Source organism: Microtus oregoni, unplaced genomic scaffold (genome assembly GCF_018167655.1).
Source record: "Microtus oregoni isolate MIOR12 unplaced genomic scaffold, Mior012 000129F_ref0000347, whole genome shotgun sequence".
NCBI classification, from domain to species: domain Eukaryota; kingdom Metazoa; phylum Chordata; class Mammalia; order Rodentia; family Cricetidae; genus Microtus; species Microtus oregoni.
In genome coordinates this window covers 814,408-830,993 of record NW_024544772.1, presented here as the reverse complement: position 1 = coordinate 830,993, position 16,586 = coordinate 814,408, and the positions used below count along the sequence as shown (strand labels likewise).

General features: G+C 41.6%; 1 protein-coding gene across 4 annotated transcripts; it reads left to right on the top strand.

Moving 5' to 3' along the window:
* Window positions 1-653: 653 nt before the first annotated feature.
* LOC121444523 (WASH complex subunit 4-like) lies at window positions 654-16,188 on the top strand. Of its 4 annotated transcripts, none has more exons than XM_041646346.1 (12): window positions 654-776; window positions 3,520-3,659; window positions 5,430-5,483; window positions 5,567-5,632; window positions 6,405-6,450; window positions 6,974-7,041; window positions 9,597-9,679; window positions 11,083-11,125; window positions 11,515-11,618; window positions 12,367-12,487; window positions 14,432-14,555; window positions 15,688-16,188. In XM_041646346.1, exons 1-12 carry the CDS (start codon window positions 716-718, stop codon window positions 15,789-15,791), a joined length of 1,014 nt encoding a protein of 337 aa, XP_041502280.1. In that variant the 5' UTR covers window positions 654-715; the 3' UTR covers window positions 15,792-16,188. The 4 variants fall into 4 exon arrangements, with proteins under 4 accessions (XP_041502280.1, XP_041502281.1, XP_041502278.1 ...); XM_041646347.1 differs by having other exon boundaries at window positions 12,364-12,487; window positions 15,879-16,188; XM_041646344.1 differs by having other exon boundaries at window positions 12,364-12,487.
* Window positions 16,189-16,586: the final 398 nt, after the last annotated feature.

Below are 16,586 nucleotides of genomic sequence, written 5' to 3'. Positions count from 1 at the left end.
AACCGGGCTGATAGGAAGCTTTTTGTGTAAATTTTAGGGTAAATGTAGAACTCTGGGTAACAAATTCCAATCCCACTGTCTTCCAAACAAGGGAGGAAGAGCAGTAATCGGTGTAAAGCAAATCCAGTAGTGAGGTTGTTTGATAGCCTTCTTAAAGTCACTACTCTTCTATACACAGAGGTCTTTTGTCAAAAAACAAAACAAACAAAAACAAATGGGGCAGGACATGCACGGGGTGGGAACTGCGAGGGTAAAGTCAGAAAAGAGCTGGTGGGGCAAGCATCTTGGTCGGAGGGCCAGGGCAGTGTCCTGGTGAAGGACCCTGTCTTTGCGTTGGTCCCCACCCCGTTATTTCCGCTCTTTCCCCGTTAGACTGATAGAGTAGCTCCCTCAGGTGTTTAAACAGCCTGGACGCAGCATAGGAGAAACTGAATGTGGCTTGAGAACAGATGCAAACGGCAGCGAGGACAGGGAAAGGGTGCAGGATGCCAACAGCCATCGTCACTAATAGCGGCCCCGCTGGGCGCAGGCGGACGGACTCGCTTTCCCAGAGGCCCCCGCGGTCCGTAGGGCCGAGCGTCCACTGGCTGTGGCGCGCGGGGGCGGGGCCGGGGCCGGGTCCCGGAAGTCACGTGCCGTGACAGCAGCTGGGGTGAGGCCCGTGTCGCGGCGGTGGCAGCTAGGTGCTGTGTCTGTGGGAGGCGCCGCCGCGGCGATGGCCGTGGACACTCTGTCGCCGGACTGGGAGTTCGACCGCGTGGACGACGGCTCTCAGAGTGAGTCTCCGGGTGTCGGGCGAGGCCGGCCGGGTGGCGCGGCCGAGGGACTTCGGACGGCGCGGGGAGGCGCGGCCGCCCGCTGGGGACTGTCCCCTGGGGTGGGACGCGGCGCTGCGTGACTGCCGGGGTCGCGTCGAGCCGCTCGGGTGCCCGGTGTCCCTCGCGGAGGCGGGGGACCGGCCAGCGGCGCTCGCTCCCTGGGGGCCCGCCACGACAGGCCAGCCTCCCCGGGATGCCCATCCCATCCCAGGGCTGGCGCCAGATGCTCTGAGCCTTCAGTTTTAGAAGAGTCTGGGTTCCCATTTCGGTTTCCTGTTTTCTTTTTTTTTACTTCTCAAATCAACTTTATTGAAGTTTGGGTTCGCGTTCCTAGAACCATGGAAGATAGCGGAAAAATAACTCTTCCTGGCATTAAAAAAAAAAAAAAAGCCAAAACAAAAACATCAGTCAACACGGGAATGTCATCTCATCAATCCTAGGCCTTTTATTGATTTTATATGGTTAAAAAAAAAACATTCTATAATTGTCATTGCAGCTGAATTTTCTTTTAAAATTTAATTTATTTTAATTATTTTTACAAGATCTGCTTCGCAGTTGCTTAATGAAATCGAGTCGTCCGGTTTTATTTTTAAAATCAGAGGTACAACCCTAAAAGCCTCGCAGTTTGTGTCAGTGAAATGTACAAGCCAACCTAATAATTATATGAGAAACTCTTGTGATTGATTTGTTTCTTATCTTCTGAGTCATAGAAGAGAAATTGGGGTAGTTGTTTGAGAATTTTTAAAATGTGTATCTTTCCCCAAAGTAGGAATGCCATTTCAAAAAAAATTACAGCTGAATTGCGGATTATTTTAGAGATTTAGCATGTACAGATTTATATATACTGAGGTTTTAGTTGCCTTTACATCCGGGTCCTGTTCCGTGCAGTATTTCAGTAAACATTTCTTAATTGTATGCGGCATAAAGATCTGGGCGAAAGGATAATAACCACTTTTGGGTTTTGTATTTTCGGTTTTAAAGTGAACTGTACCTTGTCAGGTGTTCTTTTTTGTTTTGCATCTGACCGAAGTTGGAATGAAGGTATATAGGGCTTGAAGTAGAATGATCAGCTGGTTAATCATAATACCATGTGAGCATTGTTTTAGACCCTAGAGGGTTGGGGAAAACAGGACTGGGGAAAGGAGGGGAGAGAGAGCTTGAGTGAGGACACAAGGTAAGCACACCTGTGTGTACACGTGTGTGTGGATGCGCTGTGATAAAGCCCTTAACGCTCTATCCTAAGTTGAAAAGGAATAAGAAAAATAAACCAAGAAATGCAGTTCGTTGGGAGGGAAGTGTGGTGTGCACTTTAACTTTTATGAGCTCAGAGCTGTTAGATATCTTATCAGCAAAGAGCTTAAAATGCTTCTGCAGGTTTTCAGGTGTTTCTAACCTTGGTCTCACCAGCTGATCTAAGAGCGTGTTTTTCTAGTGCGGTCTTTAAGAACCCATTTGCTGGTCAAGTGATACTTTGGCCATTTCCCATACAATAGAGTAAGACATTAACACAGGATTGTTAGCTGTAGGTAAGAGATTTCTCTTTGCCTGGTTTCCATTAGTTTTTGGACTTTGATTCATATCTAGACTAATTGTTTTCCAAAATTAACTGAGTGCTATATTGAGACAGCAGTCTTAGTGAACTGAATTGATGCCCCTGATTCAGGGCCTCAGTAGCAAAATAGAAGAAAGGTGTCTTTATTTCCTCACAGTGTGAGTCAGGACTTTATTTCATAATGGCTCCACATTTCAAATTTGAAGGGAAAAAAAAAAACCTTTTTTTAAGTCCTTGATTAAAGAACTGAATTTAAGTTGAATTTTTGGAATCAGTAATCAATTCTTAGGTATAAGATGGAATGTTTATTAATTTTGGTGAGTAGGCTTCTGAAAAATCCAACTTATTTCAGTGGCTCTAAGCTTAAGGTCATGTACTAATATATAAATTTTGTGGGTCCCAGCTGTTTTTTTGTTATGTTTTATTATGTGTGTGCAATACCTGCAGAGGCCAGAAGCTGATATTGGATCTCCTGGGTCTAGAGTTACAGAATCGACACATGGGTGCTGGGAACTGAACCGCAGTCCTCTGAACCCCAGTAATAAGAGCAGCCAGTGCTCTCAGTGGCTAGGCCATCTCTCCAGCCCCTACCTCAGCCAGTATGTTTTATCTGGCTTATACATGTTGATTATAATAACTAAAAAATTGAACAAGTAAAGCATTTTGGTAAGTTGGGAATTAGAGAAATAATAATACAGTGTAGCAGGTCTAAAACCTACATGTAAAATAGATTTGATTGTATTCTTAAACATTTTACTATGTATAAAATTAACCAACCTTTTTGCAGTTTGCTCTATTACAACACAGAATTTTGTACCTGCTTCCCGTCAGGTAGCTGATAAGCTTTGCAGCAGAGTTGTGTGTGACCAAAATAACATAGGATAGCTTCTGGACCCTGGGTTGTCTGAGGCATGACTCGGGCTGGTTGGTAGCCCCAGATCCTAGGGTAAGGACTGCAGGTTTTGAGTACTTTGACATATTTGGAGAAAATTCAAAGCCGAATGACTCTTTAACTTTGGAGCCTATTTCCATGAAGTGAGGCACTCCAAGGTAGTCATTGACCGTGTTTTGCTGCTTTACTGAGATCATTTGAAGCTAGTGTTCTGCCATTCAGTAGTTGTAATTGTAACTTTCTGTTTTACAATTTAGAAATTCATGCTGAAGTCCAGCTTAAGAACTATGGGAAATTCCTTGAGGAGTATACATCTCAGTTGAGAAGAATTGAGGACGCACTGGATGATTTGATTGGAGATGTTTGGGATTTCAATCTTGATCCTATAGCATTAAAGGTCTGAATTAATTTCATTAATATATATATATATATATATATATATATTTCTGAAAGAATGACAATCTTACAGTATCATAACACAAAGTCCAATTATTCCACCTAGTCATTGTTTTGATCTTCAACAAAGAGCTAGATGGACACACTGGCTTTGTTTCTTTCATTGTAGCTATTTTACACATAGTCAAATATACAGATTTTTTTTAAAATATACAGATTTTTAAGGATTTCTCACTGAGTTTTCCTGAGCACAGAGCTCATCCACCACATATTCGAATGAAGATAGAAAACATTGCTGTCATTTCTCAAAAGGAATGAAATCGGGGATCTTAATGTGGGAATGCCTTTTTAAAAACAATTACTTATTTTGTGTGCATTGTGTTGTGTCTTCATGTGTATCTGAGTGAGGGTGCTGGATCCTTGGCAGTTGGAATTACAGAGAGTTGTGAGCTGCCATGTGAGTGCTGGGAACTGAACGCGGGTCCTTCCAAAGAGCAGCCAGTGCTCTTAACCTCTGAGCCATCTCTCCAGCCCGAGCTGTCCATTCTTTAGGGATAGACATTTAGGTTTTCCAGTTTTGGCTGTTGGAACTAATGCTAATTATGTGTCCTGGGGTTTTATGTACACATGTTTTCATGTCATGCATTATACTAGAAGCAGAATTACTGAGTCGTTTGGTAGCTATGCTTAGTTTTCTGAGGATTTTACTGTACACATATTTGTGTGTGTTTGTGTGCATGTGCTGTGCCATGGTGTGTGTGGAAAGAGTACAACTTGTAGGAGCCAATTCTTTTCTTCCATATGTCTTCTGGGCACCAAACTTAGATCACCCGGCTTGGTAACAAGTGCCTTTACCTGTTGAGCCATTTTGCTGACCCCCTTCTCATCTTTTTCCTGTGGCCACACTGTTTTTCGTCCCTATCAGTAATATATGGGGGTTTCAGTTTCTCTACATTGTTGCCAAAGTTTGTTATTGTTTGTCTTTTAAAATCAACCCTATCTTAATGGATGTGAAATGAAGCCTCATGGCTTTGTGAAACAATGAAATTGTCTCAGCTTTAGTCTTCGGACAACAGAAACTTTAAAATCTCTTTATACATTTATCCTCTTGTACAGTACAGCCCTTTTTCTCCCAGCTTACCCTGGGACCTTTCTTTAGTCCCTTTATTGGGAAATTATTTTATGTTCCTGCTCTGCAAGGGTTATAGATTCTGATAAGATCCTTATAAATAGAAATTGCAAACTAAATGAGAGAAGTTATTTTTAATTTACGTATGTACTTTATTGTTAGTATGTAACTCAAAGAAAGGTCCAGTTTTCACTTAATAGAAAACTCGTTTTAGTTACTAATCAGGAAAGCTTTAGAGCCAGAAGGAAATGAAGCTGCATCAGATGTAATGACTTAAATTTGGCCCGTTTAGTTACGACATCTTACTAAGTGTATGCTTGCATAACAGTTTCTGAAAGGACAGAGCTCACTGTTAGTCTTTTCTTAGTGTCCTCCCACTTTCAGCCACTTTCTGTTGGGCACAGCTGGAGCTGTTTGGGTGCCTCGTGTTGTGTGCAGGCTGTTTCTCGAGTGATTGTACCTTTCGTCCTTTGTTAAAATTATCTTAAACATAGTAGTTGAGTTGATGCTAATGCTGACTGACTATAGGGTCTAACACAAGTTTAACTGTAATCCATTTAATCTCATTTTATATATTTAAAATTTCAGTGTTTTTTTTCTTCCCTTCAAATTAAAAGATGTTCTTTCCCTTTGTTTCCGTAGCTTCTGCCCTATGAGCAGTCCTCCCTCTTGGAGCTCATAAAGACTGAGAACAAGGTAATTGTCCTAACCTAAAGAGCATTCAGAGAACGCTCTTGGTGCTTACCACTCACTTTTTCTGTCTTTATTTTTGAAACCAGGTCCTAAACAAAGTCATCACTGTGTATGCTGCACTTTGTTGTGAAATCAAGAAATTAAAGTATGAGGTAATTGTTTCTCTTCTTTAAGATCAATTAAAAGCAGTGTGCAATAAATACTGACCCACTTACAATAATAGCAGTCCTGAAGGACTTAGAATAATCTGGCACTCATTGAGTGGTTACTGTGTTATGTGTAGGGTGAGGACTCAGCAGGTGAGGAACAGGTGAGAAATTGGGGCTTACAGTGGGTATTGCTAAAAGTAGCAGTGTGAATCTAGGCCTGCCTGCCTCCAGAGTAGTATATGTGGTGTGTGTGCTGGCTGTCCAGAGGTACACCCCCTCCCTACCTTCCACTCCCCAAGACAGGGTTTCTCTGTGTAACATCCCTGGCTGTCCTGGAACTCGCTCTGTAGACCTTGGCCTGGAACTCACTGAGATCCCCCCTGCCTCTGCTTCCTGAGTGTGCGCCACCACTTCCAGCTTTTTGTTGTTGTTTTTCCTTTTAAGTTTAAACTTTTTATATGGATTTGGATTTGGAGCCATTGTAGACATTGGTGAACTTCTGTTATTTTCCCTCCCTTTCTTTATGTTCTGTGAGTGCAACTGAACCGGTGGGGAGATGAGTGGTCTTGAGGGTGGGCAGATGATGGAGTACAGGCTAGAGGACCAAGCTCAGCTTGGGTGTCAGTGGTTATCTTCGTCCCTGTAAAGAGAAGTTGATCATCTGAGAGCAGATTCTGAGATTTATGTGTAAGCCATGTCATATGTCATTAGAGAGTTAAGAAAGTTTAGGATTTGAAAGCAACCTTTTAAATTATTTTGATTTTCTTTTAAACAGGCGGAAACTAAGTTTTACAATGGCCTTTTGTTTTATGGTGAAGGAGGTAAGTTCAAATTTTAGAATTGCATTTGTTGCTGCCTTTTATGAAACTGAAGTGAGCCAAAAGCTAACAGATTAGAAAAAACAAACATTCAGAAATTTTTAAAGATATATTTTGTGTATGTGGGTGCCCATAGGGGCCTCTCTTTGTGGGTGCTGGAAATGTAAACTGTGGTCCTCTGGAGGAGCAGCAAGTGTTTTGAGCTGCTGAGCCGCCCTCCAGCCCTGACATTGAGTTGTCTCGTTGGTGCATGGATGGGTTAACAAGTGAGAAGTGGAGTATGGCAGCAGACCCTCTAGAGCCGGCATGTGTTGTGTCAGCACGGTCCTGTGATGGGACCAGTGTGGGGGTTCGCGTGGCAGTCAGGCGTGGCTGCTGGATGTTGTATATAGTTTATGACTTTGCCATTTTTCTCTTCAGTGTTAAAAGTCCAGTGTTTCGGTACTGGGCACTAGTGAAAGAATTGTTTGTCTTTGTTGCTGGATTTAAATAAAAATAGAAATAAAATTCATGCTGCTTTTTAAAGCTACAGATTCCAGTATGGTGGAAGGTGACTGCCAAATTCAAATGGGGAGATTCGTTTCATTCTTACAGGTAACTATTTTTTTTAAGGTAGCTGATTTTTTTTTACTTTCTCTTGAGCCATTTATTTATTTATTCAAGATAGGGTCTTACTAGGTAGCCTTGACTCTTCTGGAGCTTACTGTCTAGACTACGCTGGCCTCAGACTTATAAGAGGGTCACTGCCTCAGGCACTTCACATTCTGAGATTAAAGGTGTGCCTCATTATGTCTTGCTGAGTCTTCTCTTTGTAATTTTGCATAAAAATTGCACATGATTGAAAAGTTGTGAAACATTCAATGCCGAGGACTTGTGCACTCAGAGAGTAAAGCAGTTAGTGTAGTTATAGTGTAGGCCATTGTGACTCCTGAACTGTTTCTAAGGGAATTTTGGAGAATAAGGTATCAAGAGATGTGAACAATTGTTTAAAATTGTTTTGATAGATTATATAATTTGTATAATTTGATTTGTATAGTTTCATTTGTGAATAATATTGTTTTTAACTTTAAAAATTTTGGGGGGGGGGGTGCTGGAGTGATGGCTCAGCCATGAAGAGCACTGGCTGCTTGTTGAAATATGAGCGGCAGGCTGTGTCCCACCACCTGGCTAGCTTTACCTGAAATAATTACACGGAAACTGTATTCTTTTAAACACCGCTTGGTCTAGTAAGTTGAGCATCCGGGGGTTCCTTGGACTTCCCACAGGACAGGAAACCCTGATTGCTTTTCGGGCTGGGTGGGGGGGACTTAATTGGGGGAGGGGGAGGGAAATGGGAGGCAGTGACGGGGAAGAGACAGAAATCTTTAATAAATAAATAAATTAAAAAATAAAAAAAATAAAAATAAAAAAAATTAAAAAAAAACCTGAAAAAAAATAAACACCGCTTGGCCCATTATATCTAGCCTTTTCTCAGCTAACTCTCGCACCTGGACTAGCCCATTTCTAATAATGTGTGTAGCCCATGAGGTGGCTTACCAGAGAAGATCTTAACTTGCGTCTGTCTGGAGTGGGAGAATCATGGCGACTCACTGACTCAGCTTTCTTTCTCCCAGCATTCTGTTCTGTTTACTCCACCCACCTAAGGGTTGGCCTATCAAATGGGCCTAGGCAGTTTCTTTATTAATTAACCAATGAAAGCAACAGATAGAAAGAAATCACTCCCACATCAGCTGCTCTTCCCTGCAATTCTGAGGTTTGATTCCCAGGTCCCAGCACCTGCTCACATGGTAGCTTACAGCTGTCTATAACTCTGGTTTGGAGGGACCCTTTACCCTCTTTTGGCATAGACACACATGTAGACAAGACCATAAACAAAAAAAGTAAGATTAAAAAAAAAATGTGTGCTGGAGAGCTCATTTTGGTTCACTGGTTAACAGCATGTACTGTTTCCAGAGAACCCTAGTTGAGTATCGGGGCTCACAGCTACATGTAACTTCACTCGGGATCCAGTGCCTCTGTGTGGATACCTGTGCATAGGTGCTCACACACTCAGCAGGAGCCTTGTTAGCTGCGCTCCAGCATACTGATTGTCCGGGAGCGCTCTAGTGTCTGAAACATCCAAGTGAGCTAGCAGTGCTTCTCAGTATTGGAGGGAAAACAGCAAATGGATGGATTCCAGTTTTGTTTTGTTTTTTTATACCATCTGACAGTCTTTTAATTGACTCCATCTATTTCTGTCTTACAGAATCCGAACTTATTTTGCTGTGCTTTGTATTTTTTATTCTCCTGCTATCATTTAACCTTCAGAAGTTTAATAACATGTAAAATGAGCTGTTTGAAATTAAAATCTATTACTTAGCACATTGATAATGCCTGTATCCTAGGACTCCAAGCACTGAGAAGGCTGAGCTGGGATTATGAGTTGAAGGCTAGTCTGGCCTATGTAGCAAAAAGCTGTTTTTTTTTTTTAAAAAAAAAAAAACATTATTTTTACTTTGAAAGACTTCAAATTCTGTTTATGTGTCAGTAAAAGCTGTTTACTGTCCCAGAGTTCATCTGAGGTGTTCAGTGGCTGTGTGTGCGTGCTTGTGTGTGTGTATGTGTGCACGCGCGCGCGTGCGCGCGCTGCCAAGCTACTCTTGGTGACGGAGGAAACCAGCACATAAAAGCAATGAAAACTCTTGCTCAGGACTTATAGTTTAGAGTGGGTGAGGTCTGGGCCCAGCAGAGTGAATTAATATCTTTGGGGTAAGTGATATTGCACTTGGTGTGTGCCAAGGTACATATTTGTGACCAAAGGTAACACATGAAGTGACCTAGTGACTAGTGGACCTTGCTCTGTCTTGGTCACACTTCTGGAAGCCATTGTCATTCATTTACAGGGCAGGGGTGGGCTGTCCCCTTCATCTCGGAGCTGCGAGTAACTGAAACAGAGACTCAGACTGCGAGAGTGAAGCAGGGGCAGCAGAGACAGGGATGACCAGCTGTGCAGGAGCTGAGGGAAGTGTTGCTTGAGGGCTTCCTCTGTCTGGCTGCTGGGTATCTGGGGATTCGACCCGAAACTGTTGGGGTTGTGTTAGAACGTTCAGCCCAAATGTCGTGACGTTCCTGAAGCAACCCTGTGATGTATACTCTCCTTGTCCTTTCAGGAGCTGTCCTGTTTTGTCACGAGGTGCTATGAAGTGCTGGTGAATGTTATCCACCAGCTGGCTGCCCTCTACATCAGCAACAAGTAATGCACTTTAGCATTGTTTGACTTTCATGAAGTAGAGGGAGTACTTCTTAGAAAAGTAATTATTTGAAATAGCTTTGTATTCATTTATTTACTCAGTATGTACACTTAGGATATTTAGGTACTGCTGGACGTGTGTGTGTGTGTGTGTGTGTGTGTGTGTGTGTGTGTGTGTGTGTGTGTGTTTATAGACTAATGAGCTGCAGTTTTCACCAAGTTACGAACTTGATTTCTGTCAGCATGAGAATGTTGAACAAAAAATTTTAAAGATATTTCACGATAGAAAAAAACTGATACAGAATTAGTTCACACAGAGGGTTTTATTTTTTTTTTCCTGCGTACATTTAGTGGTCATATGACTTTTCTTAAACTACAGAGTCTTGGGGATGGAGCGAGTGTAGGCAGTCTACACTGAAAAAGTACTTAAAATTCTAATGATCTTCCAGATCGACCCTAAATTAAGAACTGATCAAATTTCCATAGTGCCCTTGCTGTTCTTATCACCATAAATTACATCTAACCTTTGGTCAGTTCTTTGTATTTTTTTCTACATCTATTGTACTGCTGTTGAGGGATGTGACTCATACTTTAATGAGAGCCAAGACCCAGAGGTGGCATTACCATGATCTCACAGCAGCTTTGGTACTGTTCCTTGTGGTCAGCAGTCCATTTGTTGTTCCTGCTGTACCACGCTGTGAGGGGGTAGAGGACATTTATCACCTCACTCTCGGGGACTTCTGGTCAGTTTGCTGTCTTTATGTATTCTGGCTCTTCACCAAAGCGATCTTTATACCAGGAGCAAAGGAGTGGCAGTCCCCTCCCCCACTCAGTGCAAAGGATGGTAGTCCCAGATCTCCACACTCCCCCCCGCACTACCTGAGGTGGAATCCTGGGGACTCTTCCTCGTTCCTGCTATAGAAAGATAATATTTAAAGATTTTGTTCAACTTTAGATGTGCGTCCTGTATTCTGGAATACTTCATATGTAGTTTGATATGTAAGAACTATATTGATTAAGTTCAGAAGGAAGTAAGTGGTGTAACCCTAGAGGGTGTGGTTCATTGCTTCTTAGCAGGAGTGAGAACTGAAGGAGTTTGGTTTGTTCTTAGGACTCTCCAGGTGCCAGTTTTGGTAGAGTGAACAGATTATAGTTGCTAACTGAGAGACTCATAATTCATCAGTGTGCTTCCTCTACTTCTATGCCAAGGCTCATCCTTTAGGGTTAAGAAACTCAGGTCATTGGTCAGTTGTCAGGTCTTTACCTGTGAGTGCCACATAGCAGGGGTAGCCCAGACAAGTCAGAGTTTCTGCTTCTGTATTGGTTTCTTGAATTTAGAATGAACTGTAACCATAAAGGTGTTTTTTGTTTTTTTTTTTTTAAACTTTGGTATTGTTTTATTATAGGATAGGACCCAAAATTATAGAGACAACTGGAGTTCATTTTCAGGTAAAAGTTAATTTTTCTACTTTATTTTGGAATTTGTATAATTAAGAAGTGTAACACATCTCCACCCCTGTTCTTGTGTTCCCTCCGTCCATGCGGTTGTCAAGGCATCTCTTACTCTGCACTGCCTCTTGTAGTTTTTCCCGGTAGTGTTCCGTGCAGATTTTCTGTTGCCAGTGAACAAATCTGCAGCATCACAATTAAGGAAGAAATATTAGGTAAAATATATTGTATTTAGGCTAGTACCATTTGAACTCAGAACTGTAGTTAATAAGCCAGTTGGTCCCTCCTTTCACCAATTTAATAATGAGCCCACATGTGTTTTTCTTTAAAAGTTCACATGAGACTTCTAACGAGTGACTAAATGATAATCATTAAAGGTTTTTTGACAGACTATGTATGAGCACTTGGGAGAACTGCTAACAGTTTTACTTACCCTGGATGAAATTGTTGACAATCATGTCACACTGAAAGACCATTGGACCATGTACAAAAGGTACGCCACCTAAAATACTTACTTTGTACAGTTGATGTGTTAGTTTGGTAAAACTAAACAGTTACAAATTATTCAGATTCTTAACAAGACCTAGCAACTCTAATGGAAAGAAATTCATGTCCAATATTTATTTTTTTTGTGTGTATGTGTTTATGTCTGCCTGTCTCCATGTGTTCCCGCACATGGGTCAATGCCTAGGGAGGCCAGAAGAGGGAGCTGGATTCCCTGGAGCCACAGTCCCATGTTGTGAGCCACCTGATGGGAGCGCTGGGAACTGGGCTCAGGTTTCCTCTGCAGGGCTCAGCTCTTGAGTCACTGAACTGTTTCTCCAGCCCTGTGGTGTCCAGTAGTTTCATGAAGGCAGTCAGCCCTGCTGTTAGATGGGCTTTTGTGAGAGAGATGTGTGTGAGCATGCTCAGTGCTGCAGAAGCTTACTGGTTCCCCTTGGGGTTCTGTGCAAGTGAAAGTTTCTGCCTTGCTTTTCATTTATTTGATTACATACGCTGGAACACTCTTAAATTTTTATTCAGTTTACAAGTTGTCATTGAATATTTGGTTAGTGCAGAGCAATAGGCAGCTGAATAAAGGCAATAAAAAGCGTAAGAATTTCATTAACATTGCTCCATCCATGTTTTCCAATGTGGAGAGCCGAGGAAGGAATAGTAAATACAAAATTTTATTTCCTGGAATATTTTTAGCTTTTAAGAATTTATTAGATAGATTTAAGCTCTTTCTTTAAATCTAGAAGGTTACTGAAGTCTGTCCATCACAACCCTTCGAAATTTGGGATTCAGGAAGAAAAATTAAAGCCATTTGAAAAGTTCTTGCTGAAGTTGGAAGGGCAGTTACTTGATGGAATGATATTTCAGGTAAGTAGAGATTGGTGCAGCTCCAAATTACGGGGGGACACTTTTGTAGAATACTTTGAATTTCTTTACTTTTCTTTTCTTTTTTTTTTTTTTTTTTTTTTTGAGACAGGGTTTCTCTGTGTAACAGCCCTGGCTGCCTGGAACTCACACTGTAGACCAGGCTGGCCTTGACAGAGATCCACCTGCCTCTGCCTCCTGAGTGCTGGGATTAAAGGAGTGTGCCACCACTGCCTGACTACTGACATTTCTTTTCTTTAGAAAGTGGTTTGTCTTAAAAAAAATTAATTATTAGTATATTAAAGTATAACTCAGTGTCTAATAGTAAACAAAATAAAAAGTTACTTATAATGAGGGTTTTAAAATTTAAACTATGCAAAAATATAAAATTGAATCTGGCATGGTGATACACTTCTATAGTTCCAGCACACAGGAAACTGTTCAAGACTTCAAGGCTAGCCTGGTGTGCAAAGTGAATTCTAGGTCATCTTGAGATACATAATGATATCCCATTTCAAAAACAAAGACAAAAACCTAAGACTTAATTATTTGCATTATGTTTGTTACTAGCTTCTAGATTGTTTTTTTTTTTTTAAGATTAAAATAAATTTGAAGGGCTGGAGATGCAGTTGAGTGGTGGGGCGTTCACTTTGGTATGCTCAGGGTCCTGGATTTAATCCCCAGATCTACAAAGAACAAATCAAAACCCTTAGCAAAGCCAAATAAAAGCTTAGTTAATTCCTCTACACTCAGTACATGTGCACAAATGCATGCCTTCTAAATTGAAACCAGCTAACATTAGTTAGAAACATCACTTCTATGTTCTCCCTATGTGGACAGTACAGAAGCAGCATGTTGTCTTCCTCCCAGAAGGACCTTTGAAGTGCCGAGGGGTGGTGTCTACTCTGTCTGCTTCAGAGTTGTGTGTCTAGTTCTATATTATTACAGTTTTAACAGATGGACCCAGCTCTTGGTTTTTAAAGTGGGTTTATCAGTTTCTTAGATGCTTTGTTTTCCCTCTTGGGGACATTTCTGCAGAGTATGCTAGGAGCTGGGTATTGTAACTCTGGCTACATTTCTGCACAGAGTATGCTAGGAGCTGGGTATTGTAACTCTGGCTACATTTTTGCACAGAGTATGCTAGGAGCTGGGTATTGTGGCTCATGCCCATTATCTCCTAGTACTTGGGAAATTCAAGCAGGATTATCATAATCTGAGGACAACTTGGGCTACAGAGTGAGACACTCCCCAAAGGGGGCGGGGAGGAGAATGCTAAGAAAGGAATTGTAATAACTAAATGAACAGAAGCTCCTTAAGGTGCTCTTCACAAAACGATGTAGCAGCTGGAGAGGTGACTCAGCAGTACTGCCTTGAAGAGGACGTGGGCTTGATTCCCAGCTCCCATGTGGTGGCTCACAGCCATCAGTAACTCTAGTTGCAGGGTATCTGATACCCTCTTCTGGCCTCCATAGGCAGTTCATGCATGTAGTGCAGAGACATATGTGTAAGCATAACACTTATACCTGCAAATTTTTAAAAATGCTTTCTGCTGGGTGTGGTGGAACACACTGTTAATCCCACCGTTTGGGAGGCAGACGCAGACAGATCCTTGAGTTCGAGGCCAGCCTGGCCTACATAATGGGTTCTAGGACAGCCAGGGTTACATAGACACTTTCTCAAATAAACAGAAACCCCACCACTTTGCAGTACATCAGCAGTGATCCCTTCCGTTCATTTCTGCTTCACTCGGATCTCCTCAGTTGGGGTTTAAGTGCTGTGTGATGGCGCTCACTGTCATTACATACACATACCTTGTCAAAGGATTTAAATATTAAAGAGCATGAGACCCAGTGTAGTTAAAATGAGTACCGAGTGTTTCATCTTACCTAGGTGTTTGCTCATTTGTTCTCTAGAGACTGAATTTCTCTCCAAATGTTTCCTGTCTAGGCCTGTATTGAACAGCAGTTTGACTCCCTCAATGGAGGAATATCTGTGTCGAAAAACAGCACTTTTGCGGAAGAATTTGCACATAGCATTCGCTCAATTTTTGCAAACGTGGAAGCCAAACTTGGTAATGTAAATTTTGCGTTTGAGTGTTTATCAAGTTTACATGTCCTTAAAAGCCCACTTTATCTATGGTTGGTTCTGTTTGTCTGGTGTCCCTTTATAAGGTGAGCCTTCTGAAATTGACCAGAGAGACAAGTATGTTGGAGTTTGTGGGCTCTTTGTACTGCATTTTCAAATTTTTCGAACTGTTGATAAAAAGTTTTATAAGTCTTTATTGGACATTTGTAAGAAGGTAAGAACTTGAAACTTTTAATTTTCAATTTGTGATATAAGTTTGGATAAAATTAGATATCTTATAAAAGTGCTAATAAAAAGTTATTGAAAAAAGAATGTTATCTTTTATGAAATATAAAACTGTGTTAAAATAATAGAGCTGGGGAGCTGTCATCATGGATTAGTGATTGTAGTACACTGTGACGATTGGAGTGGAGGTTACCAGAACTCATGGAAGTGAGGCAGAGACCATATCTCGCAAGCTAGTGATAATACTGACATGTGTCCTAGAACTCTGGATGACTAAAGTGGAGAGCAATGAAGAGAGACCCTCAGTGTCACGTGGGCTTCAATATATACATGTGCTCACATGTGTGTACCCACACACATGAAAAGGCATGCATGCACACCACACGTACATGCAGAAATAAAACCATAGAGTTGAGCGTGTACACATTCTTGAAGTGAGCAATATGATAAATGAAAATAACTGCATTTCATGAATGTATGTGTGGTGAGTGGTGTGTGTGTGTGCGCGCGCGCACATTAACTTGTTTGCTTTAATTCTGAGACAAGGTCTTGCTATGTAGTGCAGGCTGGCCTCAGTCGCAGAAGACTAGTGCTTCATGTGGAACAGAGTTGCCACCCCCAACCACAGCTTTGTGACATCTCCAAGGCTCTACTTATGTCATAAAACCCCTCATAGGCAGGTTTCTTCCCTACTAACCCACAGAAATATCCAGCATACAGGTCCTATAATGCTGCCCCCTGGAGACCCAAAATAAAAACCCCACTCATCTTCCCAAATACATGAGTCATATTTTGCCAAGTAACTCAATCCCTTTATGTGTTTTTTTCTGTAAAAAAAGTCTTTGGTGTCTGAGTCAACAACTCACATGAATGTTTTTTTTTTTTTTTCCTAGCTCCAGTCTCTTCATTGTTTGTGACTTATGCCTTCATATGTGATACAAGCAACCTGGGTGTGGAGGGTGTTCTCTCTGTTCATGTAGCATGGCAGCAGGAGTAGATGGCTGCTCATTCTCTGTAAGGAAATCAGTAAACAGTGGAAACTAAGGATAAGGATGTCCTGAAATATCATTGCTTGTCCTTTCAGGCCCCAAAGCCTCCAGCTAGGTTCACGGTCACCACAATCTCCAAAACCCACTGAGCTGAAGTTTTCAGAACCAGAAGCCTGTGTGTGCCAAATCACATGAAATAATCGTGAGTACACCAATCTGTTTTTTAATGCTACATTCTTTTGTCCCATCAGAACCATGTTTATGACCAATAAACATAACTTGCTGCATCTTTGGTGTCCTAGAATTGCTTTAAATTGTTGCTGGGATAGTCTTACAAACCTTCCTGTGTTGTTATGAGACCTTAAGGTGACAGCACTTATTTCAGAAATCAAAGGCTGTGGCATGCAAAAGACCTATGAGAGTCAAGGCATAACAAATCCAGGCATGACAAAGTAGGTGGCAGAGAGAATTCTGGCAAAAGGAAGTAGGTAGCTTGACGTCCATCCCACTGCAGAAGAGCAACTGGGAGGAGACACTTTTCACTAAGCAGGAGTCTCCTGGTCACTCAACATGCTCCAGTGGAGATCAAACATCCAGTGATTTACAGCCAGTACGAATTAAACCATTCATCAAATGAAACCTAATTTTCTCTGATTTTGAGTATACATTTGTGTCCCTTCCTGATTAATCTACTCTTTATCCTCTTAAGTCCCAATACCTCACTCTGATATCTGTCACATCTTTCCATTTGACATGTTTTTCCCTCAAGCTTTATCCCGCCCCAAGATCCTCCAACTTTTTGT

Excerpts from the sequence above, each read along its gene's own strand:
- LOC121444523 (XM_041646344.1), top strand. The coding sequence starts at position 716 with ATGGCCGTGGACACTCTGTCGCCGGACTGGGAGTTCGACCGCGTGGAC. Across the intron at positions 5,484-5,566 it reads TCATAAAGACTGAGAACAAG|GTCCTAAACAAAGTCATCAC; the intron begins GTAATTGTCCTA and ends TTTTGAAACCAG. Across the intron at positions 11,126-11,514 it reads CAACTGGAGTTCATTTTCAG|ACTATGTATGAGCACTTGGG; the intron begins GTAAAAGTTAAT and ends GTTTTTTGACAG.